Here is a 21,892-nt window from a genome sequence, read left to right on the forward strand (position 1 = left end):
CTCTCCCCAGCCTAGGTCTGACTGGGGCCTTGCTTCACACTCCATAAGATCTTTCCGAAGCCAAAGTTTTCACAGAAAAACATGGCAGCTACCGCATTTAATGGAGACGTGAGCTTCTCCATGGCAGGAGAGGCACCGACTGAAAAGGAGCGAGAGCAAGAGACGCAGTTTTTTAAACCGGCATAATCTAATTCTCATGCTGGGACATTGGGAGGATTCCCCATGGTGGGGATTCTAACACTAACACTAAATAATAAATAAATAAAATGAGAAAAATATAAGGAATATTTACAGCTCTGGACATTGGAGGATTTCAGCTCAGGCTATGTAGTGGTAAGAAAGAGCTGGAAAGGCGGTCGGTCAGCCCTACCCCTTATATCCTCAGGGTGGAGCACGTGGAGGGCAGGGGCACAGGTATGGACTAATGGACACTATTTGCAATAATTCTCCAGTCTCAGGAGGATGGGAGCACATATGTATTCACAGCCGAATATACATAGTGACCTGCACGTGAAGAAGAAATGTGCTATTATCCCTAGGATTCAGTTTATTTAGACCCTCCGTAACACTATTAAAGCTGTCATATCTCTGTAGATAGAAGGGCCAATCTGAAACTTGTCACAAAACACCACAATTGTCTAAAGAAGTTGAAAAAAAATCAATGCCTGCTCTGTTGCCTGTGATCTTGTGCCTATTTTGCATCATGCAGACACTGACATCTTGTGACCACTAGTATACATTGCAAACAAACTGAAATAATTTCACAGTACTTCCTCTCTCAGACCCTCAAGTTACTGCAATAAGAGAGTTATTAAATCACACACATAAGTGTATTACCACCATACTGCACCAGTATATGGCAACTGATTTATAGAGCCCTGTATGGATACTAAAGCATGGATACAAAAATGTGGATCCGCATACAATCCACGCAGTCTCTGTCTTCTAGGTCATCCGCATCTACATGCATCCGCAGCTCTGGGCCCCCAAAATCAGCTGTTCAGGGGTCAGTCCTGCTACAGCCACCGCTGCAGGGGGAAACCCCCAGCCCGGATCTCAAAGACGGGGGAGCAGCATCAAAAGCTATGAGCTGCAGACAGCTGTGTCCCCACCTTTGAAATCTGCATCCGATCCACCATCTGCAGATTTACAGGGCTCTACTGACTTAAAATGTACTGTATCCCTTTCTGAGACTCTGCGAAAATACCAAATTGAGCATGAACAGTTGCTTAAAATATTTTTCCAATTGTTTGTAGTTTTAAGTCTGAAGTGGGGAGAAGAAGAGAAGAAATGGATTCTAAGTTAGGTTTCATTCTCTGCCTTCAGGACGCAGCTTTAAGTTTACATTTGCTACTGAAGATAAGAGGAATAAGAAGCATTTCCTCACTCAGTCAAGTTGCCCTGGAAGCATATGTATTCATCTCACAAGACTGCACCAGAGAATATAGCTCATGTGCAAGTGAAAAGAGAATGCTAACCCCTCAAGCCCCTTCACTTAGTTACACACACACAAAACCCCACTCGCATACCTTGCAAGATAAAAATACAGCCCGTAGAATTTTAATGAGTCAAGCCTAAAACACGTTTCAAAATATTGTCTGTTAATATGGATTTGGTTAGATCACACACACACACAGCAGCAGCAGAGAGTGAACCAGAAGGTAAATTTTATCTGTAACCCACTACAGTCTGGTGATAATGAGGTTAATTAAATATATTGTCTCTCTTTAGGATACAGAAAAGGTGCTCAAGTTGTAACTAGAAACATTAGTGCTTCAAAGAGGGGAAAAAGACAGCAACTGAAAAAATACGTATATAATACCTTGAAATATTCCTTTCTAATTTGTTTGCTTCTCCTTCTCTCTTCATTCTGCCAGATAACAGGCTGTGTTTCTGGCCAGTGCTGCTCATTTGTCAGATCTTTTTGATTTTCTAGGGGCTGCAAAATTCAACAACATTTTTACATAACAGGTATTTAAATATTTAGCATTAACATGGATCATGATGACACAAAAATTATATTACAGTGAAAAATTTTAACAGAAAAGTTGTTTTAACTAGAAATACTATTTATCTTGGGTCTGATTGGTCTCTTTTATACTCCAGTTTTACAGCATTGTAGCTTCGCTAATCTCTGGAACAAGTAACTTCTATGGACGGCACTTCTTACATTACAAGATTCTAAAATACATTATATATGGGGGAGAGTACAAGTTTAATGATGGCCTTTGATTGTTAATATTTTTTTAAACCACAGCTTTCTTGACTATCTATGCGGGATCTGATTTTCACCAATTAGGCATATGTGGAAATTGCATAGTTACCACTAACAGCTATACAAGTGGAAAGGTAGATTTGTGACCAGCCATTCATCTGTGATTACCCTATTTGAACAAGCAGCAAATCACTGTGCATTCTAATTGAGGTGTGTATACTTTTACACTTCAGGTCAATTACCACTGATATTCTTTAAAAACAAACAAACAAACAAACAAAAAAACATTCTTGTGACTCCTACCTACAATGAAATGTATGCAATAGATGGCACTATGCAAATATCCATCTTTACAACATGTAAATTCATGATAATTTGATTGAGACAAGAAAAGAAGCTTATTCATAATAGATCAATGAATTTAAATAATTAAGTGTTCTCATAGTCCACTAAAGATAAAGGAAGATGATTCAAAAGAAAATATTTACCTATAAGGATAATGCATATAAATCAATCAATATTTCTAAAGCTGTCTTCGTATTACCTCCTAAGGGCACCATAAAATGAACATAAAACAAACACTGAATTGAAATCTAAACCCAAACATTTTGAGTTTGATCACAAACATTTCACAGCACTTTTGATGTGTTTCCTACCTAGGCATAAAAAGCAAAAGATCTACATGATAAGGACTATCTAAAAACTGAGAAAACAGAAAAATCTGATAAGCATGGGACAAAGAAATAATGTAAAAATAAAGTAGGATGAAATTAAGACCCACATTGCCTTAAAAGCAGTACAAAGATTTTAAAATTAATATAAGCATTATTTGAAAAAATAAAGCCTGTATTGAAGATGCAATTCAAAATGAAGTCAGCATTAAGACATTAAGAGGCATTTTTAGATTCCCTTTAGATTTGCAACCACAATTATGCACATACATTTACTTATACCTGCAAACAAATACACTTGTGCACACAAACACTATGCAAGTTATGCTACATCAGTGGCAGATCCGTAGATGAAACAATTATCAAGGATTAATAAGGGTTAATAATACAATTTTACATGCACATATTTACCTGCCAACTGTAAGGAGACACTGGAGAATTTGTTTCATCTGTTGAGACACTTAAAAAAAAACCCACATACATTAAAACTATGACTATGTATTTTCTTGGTTTTATTAGCTATGCTATTACTTTGTACACACTTTAATAGCAAAACTTCCAAAATATTTTTTTACTAAATATAGAAATTTTATATTTTAAGGGGATTTTTTAAAGTCAGAATTCAGTGTAAAAAATACACATTGGTATCAACACTGTTTTGATCTATTGTTTTGTTGCATAACAATTGTATAAGCAGTACTGTCAAAAGTAATTTTATGAGCATTTGATTAAAATCTCAAGTGACATTACATTTTTGCATCCAGACCCATTTCAATCTCCTTTATAGTTTTAGCATACTATGCGTGCCATTTTTTAAGTTGATTTCCAGTACGAACTATAGCTGGATAACAATCTTTAAACTATTACTTGTGAAATTCAGTTACTTCCTTTCTTTAAGAACCAGACACACACTTTGTTCAAAATTAACAGTAAAAATAAAGTCTGTTCTAATGCCATTTAGAAATGGCGCTGTCAGTTTAAGTGCATCTAAGATTATCACAACGGAAAGTTCAGAGAAAAAATGTCTCTTCTGTTCCAGTGTTTTTACTTTGGGACTGCAACAGTCCTGCATATAGTTAGTTTCGCTGTTTGCCCTGTACAGTCAGTCAGTTTTGGTGTGTGTGGGTCCTTCACACAGCAATAGGACAGAGAAACATTTGAGAGGAGAGGAAAATGAAACTGTAGAACCTCAAAAGTTCACAGGGAGACTAAAGGGTAAATACAGAAAATGAATCTACTTGTATTATTCAATTTCAGAAAATGAGTTTTAAGTTGGTATCCTTTTAAATTCTTTGAACAAAATTCTTCTTCAAAGTCCCTCCTTAAAACTCACTTCTTCCATAACGCTTACCAGCAACCATCTTGGCTGACCCGGCAGACTGAACCAGGGGATCTCTACAGCTGAAGCATGAGTCTCATCTTGAGCTAAAGAGCCAAATGTAGTAGCTACGGGCTGTAAAGATCCTCTCTTCTGATGACTGCACAGGGAGGAACACACAGCACACACCGAACAGTGGATGTCACTTACAACTTGGTAACAGCTAGACAGCTTGTGACCCGAGGTGCCTAGGCCAGCCCACACTGGAAATGCTGAAGTCTGGGCAGGATGCAAAAGGAGAGCAGGTCCCCCCAAAACTGGTGGTTAACACTGTAGTAGATGCACCAACCAGTCACAAACTGTGCTCCTGATCCCCCACACTGGTTATCAAGAAGCTTATAAAGAAGAAATCACACAGCCCCATTTATTGCATTCCAGTCTCAGGATCGCAATCAGCAAATTGGTCCTATTCACTATACAAAATGTTTTTCCAATCCCCAAAGGGCCAGCCACATTACCAGATGAAATTGAATTTTTTTAATTTAAGCTAATGTTCAAGTTATCTAATATATAGGTTAAGGAAAGAGTTTCTATACATCTGGGTATAATGCTTAAATTACCCACAGGTACAACATTTGGTTTGAAAGTCATAAAATACACAGAGTACATAATCTGTCTTTCCCATGCTCGCCCCCTTACTTGTCTCATTTGCCTGACTGGCCTCATTTTGTAGACTGTAAGCACTTGGGGGTGGATAGGGACTATTTTCTACATGTTTGAATGGAACATGGTACATTGGGGACCAATTTGGTTGAGGCCTCTAGATGCTACTACAATTTAATCAATCCTGCAGCACTTACATAGTCACACCTGACTACAAGGAAGGTTTTGCCTGCTTAAATTCTTCAGAAACACAAAGAAGGTGAGGTACTCTCTTTTATTGGACCAACTTCTGTCAGTGAAAGAGAGCAGCTTTCAAACTTACACAGACCTGGAGACCTCAATGTAAACTCGAAAGTGCCTCTCCTTCACCAACGTAAGTTGATCCAGTAAGAGGGACTACCTCACCCACCTCGTGTCTCTAATATCCTTGGACCAACAGGGCTACAACGCTGTAAACTCTCCAGGGCAGGGACAGTCTTTTTGTTCTGTTTTTTGACACAGAACAATGGGTTCCTGGTTTATGGCTGGGCTCCCTAGAGTTACTGCAATACAAATAAATAATCGATTGCCTATCCTACAGTAACAGGTGCTTCAAGAAGCTGTTGTCAGTGTGTGCATGTGCCTCATGAACATGAGATCCGGGTTTTTCTGGTTGGTTTTTTGTTAAGCAGCATCAGCCTCTGATGGGGTGACGCACATGCCCTATGCCGCCTCGGGCTCTCACACGGTGGCATAGAGGGCAGAGCAGCTGCAGCCTTCTCTTAATTCGCTTGCAATTCAAAGCCTGTGGAAGCTGGAGACTCTGGAAAATGGGAATGGAGAATGGAATGTGGGATCCACACCGATAACAGTGACTCAAAGAACCAGTTGTAGCTATTCTCTGAATATGTGTGGGTTCCTCTGTGGTGACTGGCAAATCAGCATCCCCTCAGGACTGGGGGAATGAGGTTTTCAGCTGCACCAGTTAAACTGCTACTGTACTCCTGAACTGGACATCTGACATAAGGCAAAGCGTTTGCAAAGATCAGAAGATTACTCAAAGCTGCTGTCTTACAGATGTAGCCAAGAATAAAAGATAAAGTATATTTCACATCTATATCCTAAATATAAATATTAATGTATGTTGTAACACAGGGCCTACAGCACTCAGGCCTAAGATGTTCAGCACTGCCACACCAGGCCTGAAACAGGTTGAAATGACTAGTTCGCCAAGCAATGATCTTGTAGCTATAAATTGTAAGATTATAAGAAGAGATTTGTTTGACATGAAGCTAAGAGAGTGAAGATAAGCTGGTTGGAAGAACCACCAGTTTAGGGCCTCTGAGGAGAGCCGAGGGGTCAGACACTCACTGGGCTCTGTCTTGCTTCCAAGGGTAATAAAGGGAAGTGAGGGAAGATTGCTGGTTCCCTGCCCTTTATGCCCTTGCATGGAAGCAGGAGGGAGCGCAGGGCGCATGCAGAACCCCCCAGTGGATAGTACTATTCAAAACAAATCCAATCTCACAATGGGATCCACAGATACATACTGTAAGAACAATAATCACAAAACAAAGATTGACAATTGGACTTTCACAATAAGACAGTTCTATTTTCTCCCTACTTTCTCATTGGCATAAATGAGCAAATTTGGTTTTCTGCCTGAATGAGTAGCCAATGTGCATATGATACATACATAGTTACTAACTCTGATTTCACCAGCAACCAAAATTGCCACAACAGGGCTGTGATGACCTGAATTACATTTCTTTTAAAATTAGCAAATTAAAAGAAATTCTTTTGATAGGGCACCCTTTCCAGGAGAACACTGAATTTCCTCTTTAAAATGCCTTATAAAAATGTTATCTTTTATCTGTTCATTTCAACCAGAAACTGATGAATTGACTAACCAGGGCAAACAGTGAAATAGCCTATATACAAAACCCCTCAAATTCACCAAGTAAACTAAATGAAAAAATAAAGATTTTTTTCACTGACTTCTGTTAAAATAATCTTGGGTATTACTAGAAAATACAGTAGACACATCATTCACAGAAAGAAAAAGAAGTGAAAGGTAATTATGCAGTTCATTCCTGAGTATTCAAACATGTATCATCAGAGGAACTGGTGTAAATTTTTAGTTATATATAACAAAATTCTTCAATTTATAACTGAACCCAGACATAGAATCTGAGCCACCCAAACCATATGAATGTTAGAAACTTAGTAAAATACTAGAATTCAACTCAGACCCAATGGTGCTGAGATGTGCAAACTGCACCTCACTGTGCCCCCAGGGCCAAGTGTAGAGAAAAATCAAGTCTGGGAAGAGCAAGCTCTTGTCATGTTTCTGCTACTTGCTGAACCCCACGGTGTCCATTGAATCAGCTCCCCAACCAGACTCCCAGACAAGAAAAACTTCCTTGTTCAATCCCTCACCCCGTCATATTGCCTTGGCTCACAGGGTGGTCCTGGCAGACACCGAGCAACTCTGGCCTTTATTTCCTAAAAAAACACACCCTTTTATAAAAAGTGGTATGAGTAAAGTTTGGGTTTGTCATCACAAAAGGTAGATAGGCAGTAAACTAGTGATACAGCAAAGGGCACACGTCGGTACAGAGTATTAATCATTTTACAAAATCATGTCTGAAAGAATAAGAACTTCCTGATATCCTGTTTCATGGTGTGAAAAAACATACATACAGAAAAGCACACTGCTGTAAAATGTCTTAAAGATCATGTCATACCAGAATTAAACAAAATATAATTTCTTGAAGAAGAAGAAGAAGAACAAAAACCCAACGTGGCCGAAAGGTGCTCTGTTATTATTCCTACAGTTTTCTTCCATATCCAAATTATGACATTGGAAGGAGTGTGAGGCTTCCACAAACGTCAACAAAAGCTATTCACAAATATTGAAGAGCAGAATTCAGTCCTTACTGTTCAGTATTCCTGCGTCCCTATTCCATATCAAATTTTTACCACCAAAGACATCTTATTTCAGTACTATGAAAGAAAGCACTAAACAATTCTTAATACCTTTTTTCAGAGTCCATGTTCTGCTTTGACCTGTTTCGTGTGCTTACTGAGGTCGAATGATTAAGAAGCCTAGAAAGAAAACATACATTTATCTAACAGTTCTCGTTAGTGACCTCGTCTCCATTTAATTCTTCCTAGAAAATAAACACTCTGAATATTTAAGTGGCATATTTTACATAAAATCTGAATGTGTTTATATAAAGAAAACCCAACAGAGCCCAGTCCTGCTTCCACTGAAATCAACAGAAGAGTTTCCAACGTCCATAGTTCTCTCAAGTCTTGCAACAGTAGGTATTGCTTCAAAAAACAAACCAACCAACTCTTTATGATCTCAGAAAATGGTAGGTCTCCTTCCTGTGGTGTTTTTTTTTTTTTTTTTTTTTTTTAAAAATAAGAGGCCACCACCACCAACTGTTCTCAATGAGTTTAAAGCCAGCCTGCCTTCAGCATGGAGGGCTAGTTACTATTCACCAAAAGTGGCAAAGACAGGAGACAGTGGAAGATGGGAACGAGACAGGAAGAGAAAATCAATGGGAATGAAGCCTGGGAGCAGTCAGGAGGAGTGTGCAGGTGGATAGTGAGGCACAGCGTGGGGAGCAGGGGAAATGTAAAATAAATAGGAGACTGGACAAGAGAAATGGGCAACTGGCAGTGGGATTTGGCGCGGGGGACTGACGGTAAGGCTCAGAGAATTGGGAGAGAGGCAGAACAATGATGGGGAGAAGAATGGTGATGAATAAAATGGCAATTACCCTCCTCAATCCTGGCATGGGCAGGTGGAGTCCCCCTCAAAACAGCTGGTGGCCTATGCGTGTGTTTGCATTTAGGGGTGGATTATGACCCTGAAACAATCACACATGGAATGGAAGAAGATGGAGCTGCCCCCCCTTAAAAGGATTAAAAGGACAGAAGGCAAATCAATAAATGGAGCAATTTTCTTTACCTGAATGATTTCAAGCAAGTCTCATGCTATTTTGGGGTTGGACTCATGATTTTTGAATTCTCAGAGTAGAATATATTGCCCTGCAATACTTCACTGACTTCATGGTGAGCAGGACTGAGAACAAAGTCTAGTTTTAAATTACACAAAAGCCTAGGACTCAGTAATAGTACTAAATAAAAAGAACAGCTATTTACTAGAAGATAAAAAGTAAAACTGGAGAAGTAACAGAGGCTCCTACATCTTAAGTCACAGATTAATCGTTCTCCTACAATTGTCTTTAGTAGCAGTGATTTAATTTTAACTGCTGACTTGTATCACAGGCTTTCAATTCAGCCTCATCATAAGTGGCTTAGCTTAATGGTACTATAAACACTTTTCTATGACAGGGTAGAGTGTTGAATGGTGTTGTGACTGTACAAATTTCATTTAACTTAATAAAGTCATGCAGATTAACTCTGAAACTGGAAGATATACTCCCTCCAGTCCATATTCCCTATATTCGGTCTTTAAGGACTGGATATTTTGGGGTGTTTGGAGGTACAAAATTTTTTTTAATCCTCCAGAACAAGTACTTATATAAGACTGCAATGTTTGTGTTATGTGATACAGCAAGTATTGTAAAATAATTACGCCATTTTAGGATTATTAGTTTTCAGGAAATATTCCCACTGAAGTCAGTGGGTAATTTATAAAATACCAATGGCAAAATAAGATCCTTAGAATAAAATTAAAGATAAAAATGCAATAATTTGAATCACTCAATGACTTTGATGCCACAACTGAAAGTATCACTGTAGATAAAATGATTTCATGTAAGCCAGACAGACTTTTTACACCATTACGTGCAGTTTTAGAAATAAACCGTTTGAGACATTAAAGATATGTGCTTTTTTGCTGGTTGAAGTTATTTCCATTAATGATATGTCAATGATGATTCCAATCATTTAAAAAAAAAAAAAAAGACATTTATATATTTAAATGCTTTAAAAAAATTAATTTAGACCTCTCTTTTTCCAGTTCTGAAAACAGTCTGGAACAGTACATTCAAAAATGAACTCCTAGAATAAATGCAGTGGTAAGTAACAGCAAGTTCAGTGTCTGTCAGGTGAGTGGTGGGACGTTTGGCTACTCAAGGCATTTTGAATTTCCTGTGAGACTGAACGACAGAGTTAAGAAACGGATTTTTACAGGTTCACTGAGAAAATGTTGTATACAACCTATTTATAAAATGTATGGAAGTTAATCAATTTACCAAGTTTCGAAACTCAACAGTTCAAGGCAAAATTCTCTGAACTGGTAAAAGAGTCATTCATTCATTCCAAACATCTCCCGTCCCCTGAGAACATTGTACTTTTCTCAAAAAACAAATAAATCACCAGACATTAGAAAGCCTTGTAATTCCAAAACTAAACTAACTAAAATTCCATTTTATTAAAAAAAAAAAAAAAAAGAAAGAAAAAAAAACATACTATAGGGAGTATGCAAAATGAATGTTTCAAGTCACGCTCAAATTGTTTACTCAAGATGTTCTCAGAATGATGCTACCAGGTCAGATTCCAACAACTATTTCCATTCTGATTTTCAGTCTCCCATTGACAGACATTACAAGTACATCATCTTCTCCAAACTTCAGATTAGAAGGGATGATTGGAGACTGACCTTACCTGTGCTTACTTTCCAAAGTCTAATAGGTTGTTTTGTTTTTAAATAATGTAGAACATTCACTGGCATTAGTAGGCATTCTAATGTTTGTGTTTCCTAAGTACATACATTGTTCTCTTAAGAGTTTTCCAAAGCAAGTGAAAAATTGTGTCATGACACCTTAACTGGACATTAAAAGATTTTTGCCTGGAAATCCCTTTAAAATTAAAATTCTCAAGAATTGCTCAGTGACAAGAGTCCTTGCAGAATAGGCCAGGTATATATATAACCTTGGTGGGCCTTGCAAGTGGTGGAAGGGATTCAGATGGACTCTAAAATCAATACACAGAAGGACCTGATTCCTTTCAAGGCAGTATCCGATCTTCACACAGAGTTCTTCCCTCTATATCCCACTATTGAACTTCTTGTACCCCATGTGTCTTTCATTGTTTGCCCACTGCCTCCACCTTGAACTTTGCAGAAAATTGTTATCTAGGGTAAGATAATATTTCAGATTGATTGCTATAGGTCTGGTAAAGTCAGTGGTGGGGACCAAAAAAAAATCATCAAGCTTATAACTTGAAGTTACCTCTGCATAGCTAATGTTAAGCTGAAATACAAACACTCTTCCTCTCGGACAATATTGAATGTGTTCATAATAATTTATCTTCTGAACAATTTTTTGGCTATTAAATATCCTCTACTAATTCACTGTTACTTTGTTCTATTTTGCATAAGTCCAGTCTAGATAATGTTGCTTTTGTCTAACGTGTGATCTTTAGAATGTTGCTTTTGTCTAACATGTGATCTTTAGAATTTTAAGCTCCACGAACACTAGATACCTGGAAGCACGTCCTGCAGCCCTCGTCCTCTGGAAGAGTTTTTCACTGAATGAAGTTCTATAGCTTAATGGTCTCCGTCTGTATTCACATTTCATGTACACCAAACCCAGAGATGGAAGAAGGAAACAGGAGAAGTTGATGGGAGAGTACAGGGAAGTCATTAGTATAGCAAGCAGAAAGGAAAAAAGAGAGGATAGATTTCACAGGATTAAAAGAAAACATGCTAAATGATCAGAGTTACGGTTAATAAGAAATTTCTTCAGGATGCACAAATTTTTGAAGAATCCATGTGATCGGGTCAAAATTACACAATATAAATATTTACAAATTTGTAGATTCAAAACCAGAAATATATTTCAACCGTCAATCTTTATTCTAATTCCTATTGATGTCACTACAAGGAATTATAAATTCACAAAAAATTATGGGCCAAAACCAGGGCTGCTTACATCTTGCTAGATTTTGCTGATTGGATAGCATTTAAATCAGTACTGAATTTGTCTCCACATTTTAAAAAATGTACACTAATATTAAATGCAAGTGCCACAGATATGGAAGTAAAGCTTAGCAAATCAATAGGTTCATGCAAGTATAACCATTGCAAAGCCAACCAAAGCAGAATTTAGAGTTCTGAACTAAATTACTAAATACAGCACAGTAACTGTTATGCTTAACAAAAGTAATTTAAAGCAGCACTAGGGTTAGAAGTCTGGTCTTCAGAGGAAATGTTTGGTGTAGCAAACGATTACATAAGGAGATTTACAATATGTTTTTCCAATATAATCATGAGCACTTAAACCTAACATGACAGTGTTTTTAAACAATGTCTACTACAATTTTTAAATATTGTCTATATTTATTTTATAGCACAGAGATAAATTTAAAATATTTTCTTTTATTAGCATTTTTTGCCAGCTGCCAGCTAATCAGAACTAACATTACTATTTCCTACTTAACTCCCTTTCTTCCCTTCCCTATGGTCACAGCCGCATCTCCAAATATATTAAATAGAATTAAAAGTAATTAAAGCTACAGAAACATTTATGTTCTCTTTTCACACAATTTATATTAAATTCAGCTAACACCAATTCATTAACTGTGGTGTAATAATCAATCAATGGGGATAAGAAACCCCAAACCCCAGTGAATTCCTAAAGTTTGACAATATGCAGCTGCAATATCAGGATATTTTAGGTTTTGATATCTTTCACAGCTACATTTTAAGAAAAACAGATGCATAGCACCCCCAGCATCTCATTGCTATGTTGAAATTTAGGACACTAATGAAAACTGTATTCATCTGATTGTGAAATGTGTCATTATCTTGCTACACTGCTGCCACACTCTGCTTCCTTCAATCTTGCTGCTGCACAGCTGAGCAATCTGGGGAAACCCCACGACCATACAGACTGAATACCACACCTACAAATCCATCTGTCAATGTACCACTGACTCCCAAGTAATGCTCCCAGAGTCCCTCCACTCAGGATTGCACTGATTACATTACATTCTCTACCACACCACATACAAGCTTCTGATCCTTATCGTTAACAACTTGGCCCTTCCCTACTTATCTTCTCTTGTATCTTCTCATATTGCCTTCTTTGCCCTTCTCACTCCACTGAAGCCAGCCTCTATCACCTGCCTGAACTAGTCCATAAAGTCACCCTCTTGTCCCACTCCAAATCCCTCCTCCAGGGTCCCATCCTCTGCAATGCTGATTGGAAACTGACAGCCAATAACAGGTAGGTAGATGTCCAGATGGACTTCTGATATTCAGCTTGTTTGTGTGTTTTATCATGTGAAAGACCCATGCTTGAACTAGGGTCTTCTCTCCTCATCCTCTAGCAAAATGTCATATCTTGGCAGTCTGAATGGTGGAGTTACCGTCTAAAATCTGGAACCCTGCTTTCACTGAAGACTTCATATTCTATAAAAATAACCAACCACACAGAAGCAGCACATGGTGCTGAATACTCATTTATAATCTACGGTCAGAGTATTTTAGCACATCAGCTATAATGCCAAGAATTTGCCATTACTAACTTCCATCATTTTTACATAGGAGTGTCTCACTTTGAAAAATGCCAATGTTAAACACCTGATCAGATAATCAAAGACTAGCTCAACATTATGAAATGTTCATGTCAAATAGATTTCCTGCTCTCCTTTCCAGCGGATGAGCAATGAAAAAAACCATCAACTGCTATCTACCACAATACGCAGGTTCTATCTGGACATTGTTGCTTTTCTGTTAAGCAATTTTATGAAAACAGACGTGAGACACACCCCTAAGAAGTCTGCATGAATTTGTTTGACAGTTTAATATCTTTAGCTGCACAACTCTATCATCCAAGTTATAAAAAAAATCAGGAGTTTTAGCTATATTGCACAGAGCCAGACAACTTAATGGGAAAAACCAATTAAATATGGCACACAACTCGTCTAACCTATGACTGCAATACAAAATCCAAATACCTGTTTTTCTGTTCTTGCTGCAATAACTGAGCTGCTATTTTTCTCAGGTCAGTCACTTCTTTGAGTTCATCATCTTCCTCTGCCAACAGCTGCTCTTTCTGAAGCCTGAAAGATAAACTTAGCTTAAATGTTCTGTTTTCAGTAGGTTATGGAAATGCATGCATGTTTGGGGACTTGCTTTTTTAAACAAATGATCATGTTACTTGATAGCAATTGAAAACACTCTTCCTAAAGTTCATCTTCTGCCCAACCACAGGTGTTGTACCCACAATCACACAATGGTGCTTGGGAAATACTGACTTCCAAAGAGATGTCTATGAGGCCTACCTTTTTTCATCTCCCCACTCATCATTCCCTTCTATTTTCTGAGCTTTCTCAGGATGTTTTCCTCGTTCCTTATACAGAATGGAAAAAATTAAGAGTTTAGACATTAATGACCAAGATGTGTCATCTAATGTTCTCCACTTATTCAGTTACCTTACCTTAACATAAGAGACAAATGGTCCGATTTGTACATCTCCTTGATCAGGAATAGCTGCATCTTCTGTGATGGGGTCAATGTAATCATACACCTCCTGGTCTAGGGATGATTGATGAAGTTTGAAAAAAAAAATGTTAAAAACAGTTCTCTCAACCTACTGTTATTCCTAAGAGGTACTTGTGACAAAAAACAAATATAACTAATACAGTGAGCTCTTGCTGTATCTACACAAGATTTTCTAGAAATGGCTTTTTCTTTGTTGTATATTTGTTGATCTTGTCTTTATAATTTTATTACACTGATGTTTGAAGTGTAAATCAGAATCATAGAACATTAGAGTTGGAAGGGATCTCAGGAGGTATCTAGTCCAACCCCCTGCTCAAAGCAGGACCAACCCCAACTAAATCATCCCAGGTAGGGCTTTGTCAAGCCGCACCTTAAAAACCTTAAATGCACAGATCTAATACACCATCATATAATCTTGTGCAGTGCTTAATGGAAAGATCTGCACCCTAAACAACAGAACATTTCTGCATGCTAAAAATAATAGGCATTACCTTTATGTGAGTCAAATTTACTTCCTAGTAAATGATTGTCATTCCTTAATGTCTGTTCCCTTGTTGATTCTGACACCTGAGAGTGAAGGCTGATTGTGTCATCATCAGACGGCTGCAAAGAATAATCACAATTAAAACATGACTGGCATATTAATCACTCAGTTTACTGATAAATCACAAATTACCATACAGACTCTGACCGTCATTAAAGAGCCTATTATGAGGGGAGGTTTAGGGGAAAATCTGATATGAATGCAAAGAGTGGTCAAGATGTGTTTTGTTTCATCTGAAAGACAGCACTTTCTATTTACAGGTCCCTACAGCATAATGCTAGGGCCACCGGTCTCTTAATTGAGTAAAGTGTGGTACCTACAGAATCAACACTTCCTGAAGCACACAAATATTTCCCCATCCAAACACTCACCCAGCGCAACCTTGCTTAATAAAAGGAGCTGTGATTCTGTCCGTTAAGTTTGTGTGGCCACTTTACTTCTATTCAGTTTGACCTTTCTTGACACAATCTTGCAATACCTCCCTACTTCACAATTTCCTACAAACAGTCTAGTTATATTTCAGATGAATCTGCAAGTACTTTTTTTAGCCTAGACTTAAATAACCTTGCCTTAGTCCCCGTTTTACAATTTTACGGTGTTCAGTTTTAGCACGGCTGTTACTCAAACTATAGTTGGCTACACAGATTCATACAGCTACATAAGCAAGCTATTGGAAAAATAGAGTAAAACCACCAAGACCCTTATAGTTTTTAAATGTTGCTGATCATTATGTGTCTAACACGTTAACCAGCAATTCCCATTAACATAAAATACCCACTGCAGTGAAGAATACATTATACCTCAATTTACATTAATTAAAACAGAAGTAATTAGAAAAAAAAAGCAATTCAAATTAATTTGATCATTAATATGATCTTGCATTTTGTATCTGAAAATGGCCAAACAAGCCATCATTTATTTGGTTCAGAGGTCAGTTTTTAAAAAGTAAACGCTTAGAGCAGGGTGACAGAACACTATGCAGCTAATCAGAGGAACATATAAATCATTTAAATATTTAGTACCATCAATGATGCAAAAGCTGAAAGATAAACTGCTTTTGAAAATGAAGAAAAATATTGTCCTTTTAGTCCTTTTCTATTAACACATAAAAATAAAAATATATAATGAAAAGTTAAAAAACCACTCACTTCAGTTGTAGACAATCTTTTATCCCCATTATCACTGCCAATACCAGAGTCAGGACCATGATTTTTATTGGGATAAAAGTCTTCCATACTGTAACAGAGAAGGCATAGCGGATACAGTAAGACAAAATACCACTTTTCTAACTGTAAAAAAGACATTTTCAAGATATTTCCTTCACGTATCTCTATGGTTGCTGGGACAAAAGGTTTACTGCTTTCTTATATACCCAAACACGCTGTGACAAGACTCTCTAACACTGAAAGACTATTTTAAAGAAGGATACTAAATAGAAATTTAAGACTGATAAAATCAGTTAGGTTATCTTGCCTGACCTTCCACAAATTCAGGATTGTTTCAGAAAGCCCATTCAAGCGTTGTGTGAATTTAAGTGCAATATTCTGCACTAATCCCCCACACGGGCACTCATTCTGCAATAAGAGTTCCTTCTTGCAGTTTAGCTTAATCCACTATTAGTGCAGAATAAAAGTGTCCACATGGGGAGCTAATTTAAAATAGCTATTCTAGACTACTTCCCAGTGAAGACAAGTCCTTAAGTATGGTTTTCTGACTGGTACCCAGCCTACATTTATCTTTGTATATTTTCATCCCATTATACTTTATTAAGACTGCTTGGTAACTAGTTCCTCTCTCACAGAAATTATATGGTCCAGAGATCCCTGCCACAGTGAACAGCTTTTCTGTTTTGTTCAGCACAGAAGGATAAACACTGGCACAACAGGATGTGGATGAAATGTTAAGTTTGCTGGCAAGGGCAAAATCTTGTTCTGTAGATGATATAGTCTCCTAAAACTAGACCTGTTGGAGACTGACAATATCAGGTACTTCTATTAACTGCTTCAGAACTGCCTTAATTGAGAAAGTCCAGCAAAACACAATGCACTTTTTAATTCACTTGGACTTTTCAGTTTGATTTCTATTATTTTTCTGAAACTCTGCAAGATACTGCTCAATTTATAGTTCCTTATACATTTATACAGTTGGATCAACATTGGAAGGCAGGCTTTCCATCTAGCGATATTGTTCCATTTTGAGCAAGTTCAGAGAAATATAACTTCAATGCTATCCTGTACTGTAGGAGTACAAAAAAGAAAAAACACTTAAAAAAAACACATGCAAAATCCATATTTATTCTCATTTCTGTATGTACTCCACTGCTGAAAATTTGAAAAAGTACAATTATTTGCTCTGTAACAAGAGATGAAAAAAGAGAATGTAATTGATAAAATTCTTCTTTAAATTAATTAATCAGCTTGTAATAATGATGTCTTTAAAGTAAATACAACTATTAAAATTACACTAACTTATTACGAGAGTAGTTCTCTGTTATCCTAAGCACTCACTTCATAGCAAACATTAAGTAGTTCTAAAGAAGAAAGGTAAATACCTGTCTGTGAGTGGCTGGGATGGGATTCTTTTACCCAGTGATGGAAGATCCAAAGAATCTGGTTTTTTATCTATTCTGAGACATTCTTGAATACTGAGGAATTTAAATATGTGAACTTTACCCTTTAAACATATCTGTTAAGAAACATGAAAAAAATAATTTAGTTACATGCTATATTTATAATATCATAGGCTAACAAATACTTTCTACATTTAAGAGTTATTTTCATTTACTTTCTACTATAAGAGGGCTACCTCTTCCCACCCCCAAATAAAAAAAATAAAAATAAAAAATGGAGCTTTGGTAGTTTAGTAGTCAGGGCTGGAAAAAATCTAATTGTCCAGAAGCCCAGGACAAGTAGACATGCTCTTAAGTGCCAGGTCTGCTTGCCTCTAGGGTAAGGACAGAAGAGAAGGCTGCACGTGGGCTGAATGACATCAGGCACAGAGACAAGGTGGGTGATGTAATATGTCTTATTGGCCCAACTTCTATTGGTGAGAGAGACAAGCTTTTGAGCTTTTGTCGCTCTAATATCCTGGGACCAACACAGCTACAACAGCACCGCATACATTAGACACAGAAGCATTTGAATACCAAAGATGTGAGGGTGGCTGAAGCCGCTGAGTGGGAAAGGAACAAAGGTAAATAAGACGTCTCAGGGATTAGGGAGGAAAGGAGCTGAGTTCGGACATGTCTAATACATGTGTATAACATTTGTACAATACATATTATCAGACTAAACCAGTATACGTGTTATACATAAACACAATGTTATATAGGAAATTAAACTCCAACACTAATTTTCTTATGTCGAAGATGTTTCTAATAAGTACAGCTCATACAACTGTATTAAAGTAAATTTCATGATTACTTTCAAATTTCAGTAAGGGAAAAAGCAAGTACTATATAATTCCCAGATAAAAATTATGCTGACCTGGAGTCAAGGTTGTGTACATATCAATAATATAAGGGTAAAAAAAGTTACAGGGATGTAGTAATTGTCCCCCAAAAAAGCATCATAAACCCAAGAATACCAGAATTAAACTCAAAAGAAATCCAAAGATGTTAACTATGGAAATGCAAAGGTAGGGTTGTTTGGGTGCCTTAAATCCACCCTGTAATGACATTACTCAATAATAAATACAATTACCACACTATTATGACTAGTGCATGATATTGTTTATAGTTTCAGATTAGAGTAAACTGATTTTAAAACTTGTTTGGGGGTGAGCATTGCTCATTATGTCACTACAGGGTTGAGCTGAGGCAAAGATCAGCGACAGAAAGCAGACGGAAAGAATCAGCAGAACATGGTTGCAGAGAAAGAAATGTGTCTGCGTGTGGGAGAAAGGAAACTAACTCTAACACTTGAACCTACAATCTTTCTCATGGGTTAAAGTTTTGGAAGTTCATGACAGTTTATCAGTCTACCACATAATATAATCAGCATCAGTCTGATTTCAGAAGTTTATTCATAGATTTTTAAGGATTGAATGGATTATTACTCTATGAGTCTATTACGATCATCTAGTCTGGCATCCTGATTAACGAATGTAAAGGGTGGGATGAAGGACTGGACTACAAATAATGTTTTGAGCAAAGGAGTATGGAATAAGGAGTAAGAAATGCCCTTATGATATTTCCTTGCGCCACTAGAAGTTGGTTGGTAATTAACCTAAACACATCTCACCCTTTCTTAAAATCCTGGGAAAGATGAGAAAAATAAGGTTTTTTATACTAACCTGTGCCGGTGGTATCTGCATTGGATTGTTATCCAAAATTATTACTTGTAAATGACGTAATTTCCTGTAACAAACTGGGATCTCTGTAACTTTATTACAAGAAAAATCCAGCTTTACCAAAGGAAGGTCTCCCAATTCTGTTAAGGGGGAAACAAAACAAAATCAGACATCCTAATGCTTTGTATAATTTAACTATTTCAACAAAAGGATGGTGAGCAGCTTACCATCTGGCAACACATGGAGATTATTTCTTCTTATATTTAATTCTCGAAGTGACTGCAGTTTTCCTATTTGCTGGGGGAGGACCTGAATCTCATTGCTGCTGATATCCTAAGTAAAAGATAATGTGTCGATGAGTTGAATATTAGCATAACTGAAATTTAAACAAATTAAAAATTTCAATGAAAGCGATTACAAAAACATGTTTAAAAGAAGGATATCATCATTCCTTTTTTCCCCTTTTCTTATTATTTAAATAAAATTGAGAGCTGCTATAACCAAGCTCCCAGAAGACTTTTCCCAATCTACAACAATATTTGGTAGCGTGGGAGCCCAATCAAGGAAGCTAAGCCAATGGACAAGGAAAGATCACCTTGAAGTTTAGGCACTGGACCCAATCAGGAGATCTGGATTTGATTCCCATCTCTGACAGAGATTTATTTTGTGTAGTTGCAGACAACTCTTTTACATTCTGTACCTCTGCAAAATGGGGATAATTCTTCTTCTTCTTCCCCATGTTACACAATCACCTGATACCACCAGATCTAAAATGATGAGCCTCTACTACAGCAGTTGCCAGACTGTGGGTTGCAACCCCAAACGGGGTCACACCATCAACAGAAGTGGTCTGGAAGATACCATTTTGTGCTGCACCACGTAACTGTGCATGCAGTGTGTGTGCAAGATCATAACCCCTGGCTCTCAAAGCATCAGCCAGGGGAGCGTATTTCTCCAGTAACAAGCAAGTACTACAGGAATGTGGAACAGGTCAGCACCATGCCTGGCTGATGCAGCGACTCATGGTGTTGGATACCATCAGGTGATCCAGGGACATTTATTTAGTACATAATCACCGGACATCTGCAATACCAGGAGAAATGAGTTACAGTGCCAATGAGAAGCGAAGATGGGAAAGTAGCTGAAATTCTTCTCTAGTGTGACCCCCCAAACAAACAGGAACAGTTTTTTCATGTCGTTTTTTTACTCCCCACGATCACCATTGCTTACCCCTTGCTCCCTTGGCTAATGACGCCATACACCGGTCACCTTGGGAGTGACAAGGAGTGTTTTAATAAGAGGTTAAGCAGTTGCAGAATGGTTGTAGAATGTGCCTTTGGGTGTTTAAAGGGCAGATGGAGGAGTCTCCTCACTAGGCTGGACATGACTGAGAAGTACCTCCCTTCTGTGATATCTGCTTGCTGTGTTCTTCATAATGTGTGTGAAGCCAAGGGTGAGCGCTTCCCCCAGGGTTGGGCTGTGGAGGCAGAAAGATTGGCTGCCAATTATGAGCAGCCAGATGCCAGCACTATGCTGAGAGCTAACCGTGGAGTGCTTTGCATTAGGGAAGCTTTGAAAACCAGGTTCCGCAATGAGATGCAGGACTGATTTCTATTTCTGTATGTTTTTTGCCTTTGGTGTACCCCCCCCAACGATATCTGTGCCCATCAATTCCCTCCTAAACAAGGTATGATTTAATAAAGAAACGTGTTGAAATGATGCAAAACTTTATTTCTGAACATTCAAGTCATGGGGGAAGGGCGGAGGGGGAAGCGTCTATTCACTGTATCAAGGGGTGGGGTGGTAGCTTGCTGGCCAGCTATCAGCGTGGCTGCCGCTGCTTTCTGCTCGCCTCCACCGGGGGAAGGAGAGCACGTACTGCATCCTGGACAATCTCCTCGGAGACCTCTTGGGGGCGGGAGAGGAGGAGGGCAGCAAAGCCCTCGGCTGAGGAGCATTATGAAGGGGCTGCAGCGGGACTCTGTCCTGCCTCCGCTCCTCCTGAAGCTCCACAAGTCGCCGGAGCATGTCTGCCTGGTCCCACATGATTCGCAGCATTTCCTGTGTGGTGCTGCCATCATGCTCCATCATTTCTCGCCGACTCTCCCTGTTCCTGCCCATGTTCTGTGACAAGATCAGCCTCCATGCTCTTTGCTCTGTCTCTGCGGCTGCCGAGGCGTTCATGAGCTCCGCAAACATGTCGTCTTTGCTTTTTTTTTTTCCCCCTCTTCCTAATCTGAGACAGTCTGTCCACAGCATTTCTTAAGGGTGGGTCCAGAGCCAGGTGTCTACAGAATGAAAGAAAAGTAACAAGGTAGCCACAGTTAGCATAGTGAAGAAAATGAAACAAATGTAACAATTTAGATAATAAACCCTTGAAACAATGTAGCAAATGATTACAGTGAAACAATGTACACAATGTTACCATTTAAAATGTTGCAAATGGTTCCCTTGATACAATGTAGCACATGATTCACTCTCTCTGCTGGTATTTTAAATCCTTACAGAGAGGAACTGTGGATGGTGTGGTGGGGGGGAGGCTATGCTTAAAAAACATGAAGCCATGATGATTGCAGAGAAGAATCCTACCGTGGAGGGAGGAACAAGGCAGCCCTCCCCTGAGAAGTTTGTCTAGGGATAACAGATTACATACATTAAATTTTCCATGAGATATCAGCTGATGATAAACGTAGCATTTCTTATCACAAAAAAAAAATTTCCCTGG

The 21,892-nt window shown here is 38.1% G+C and overlaps 1 protein-coding gene across 5 annotated transcripts in view; it reads right to left on the reverse strand.

Moving 5' to 3' along the window:
* Positions 1–21,892, reverse strand: part of LRCH2 (leucine rich repeats and calponin homology domain containing 2) — a 90,553-nt gene that overhangs the window by 30,529 nt on the left and 38,132 nt on the right. For 3 of the 5 annotated variants that reach the window (XR_010919678.1, XM_067547987.1, XM_067547986.1), the window contains exons 4-15: positions 19,395–19,500; positions 19,171–19,307; positions 17,429–17,562; positions 16,026–16,113; positions 14,825–14,936; positions 14,269–14,366; positions 14,114–14,181; positions 13,787–13,891; positions 11,309–11,386; positions 7,883–7,951; positions 3,298–3,346; positions 1,823–1,939 (exon numbers count right to left, since the gene is read on the reverse strand). Coding sequence is in view for 4 of the 5 variants with exons in the window: in XM_067547987.1 (XP_067404088.1) it covers positions 1,823–1,939; positions 3,298–3,346; positions 7,883–7,951; positions 11,309–11,386; positions 13,787–13,891; positions 14,114–14,181; positions 14,269–14,366; positions 14,825–14,936; positions 16,026–16,113; positions 17,429–17,562; positions 19,171–19,307; positions 19,395–19,500 (1,161 nt within the window). In the remaining variant the exon portion in view is untranslated. The remainder of the gene's footprint in view (positions 1–1,822; positions 1,940–3,297; positions 3,347–7,882; positions 7,952–11,308; positions 11,387–13,786; positions 13,892–14,113; positions 14,182–14,268; positions 14,367–14,824; positions 14,937–16,025; positions 16,114–17,428; positions 17,563–19,170; positions 19,308–19,394; positions 19,501–21,892) is intronic. The other 2 variants (XM_067547989.1, XM_067547988.1) reach the window with 1 other exon arrangement.

Source organism: Emydura macquarii, unplaced genomic scaffold (assembly GCF_026122565.2).
Source record: "Emydura macquarii macquarii isolate MOO-44397 ecotype Brisbane River unplaced genomic scaffold, CSIRO-AGI_Emac_v2 contig_1253, whole genome shotgun sequence".
In the NCBI taxonomy this organism is placed as follows: Eukaryota; Metazoa; Chordata; order Testudines; family Chelidae; genus Emydura; species Emydura macquarii.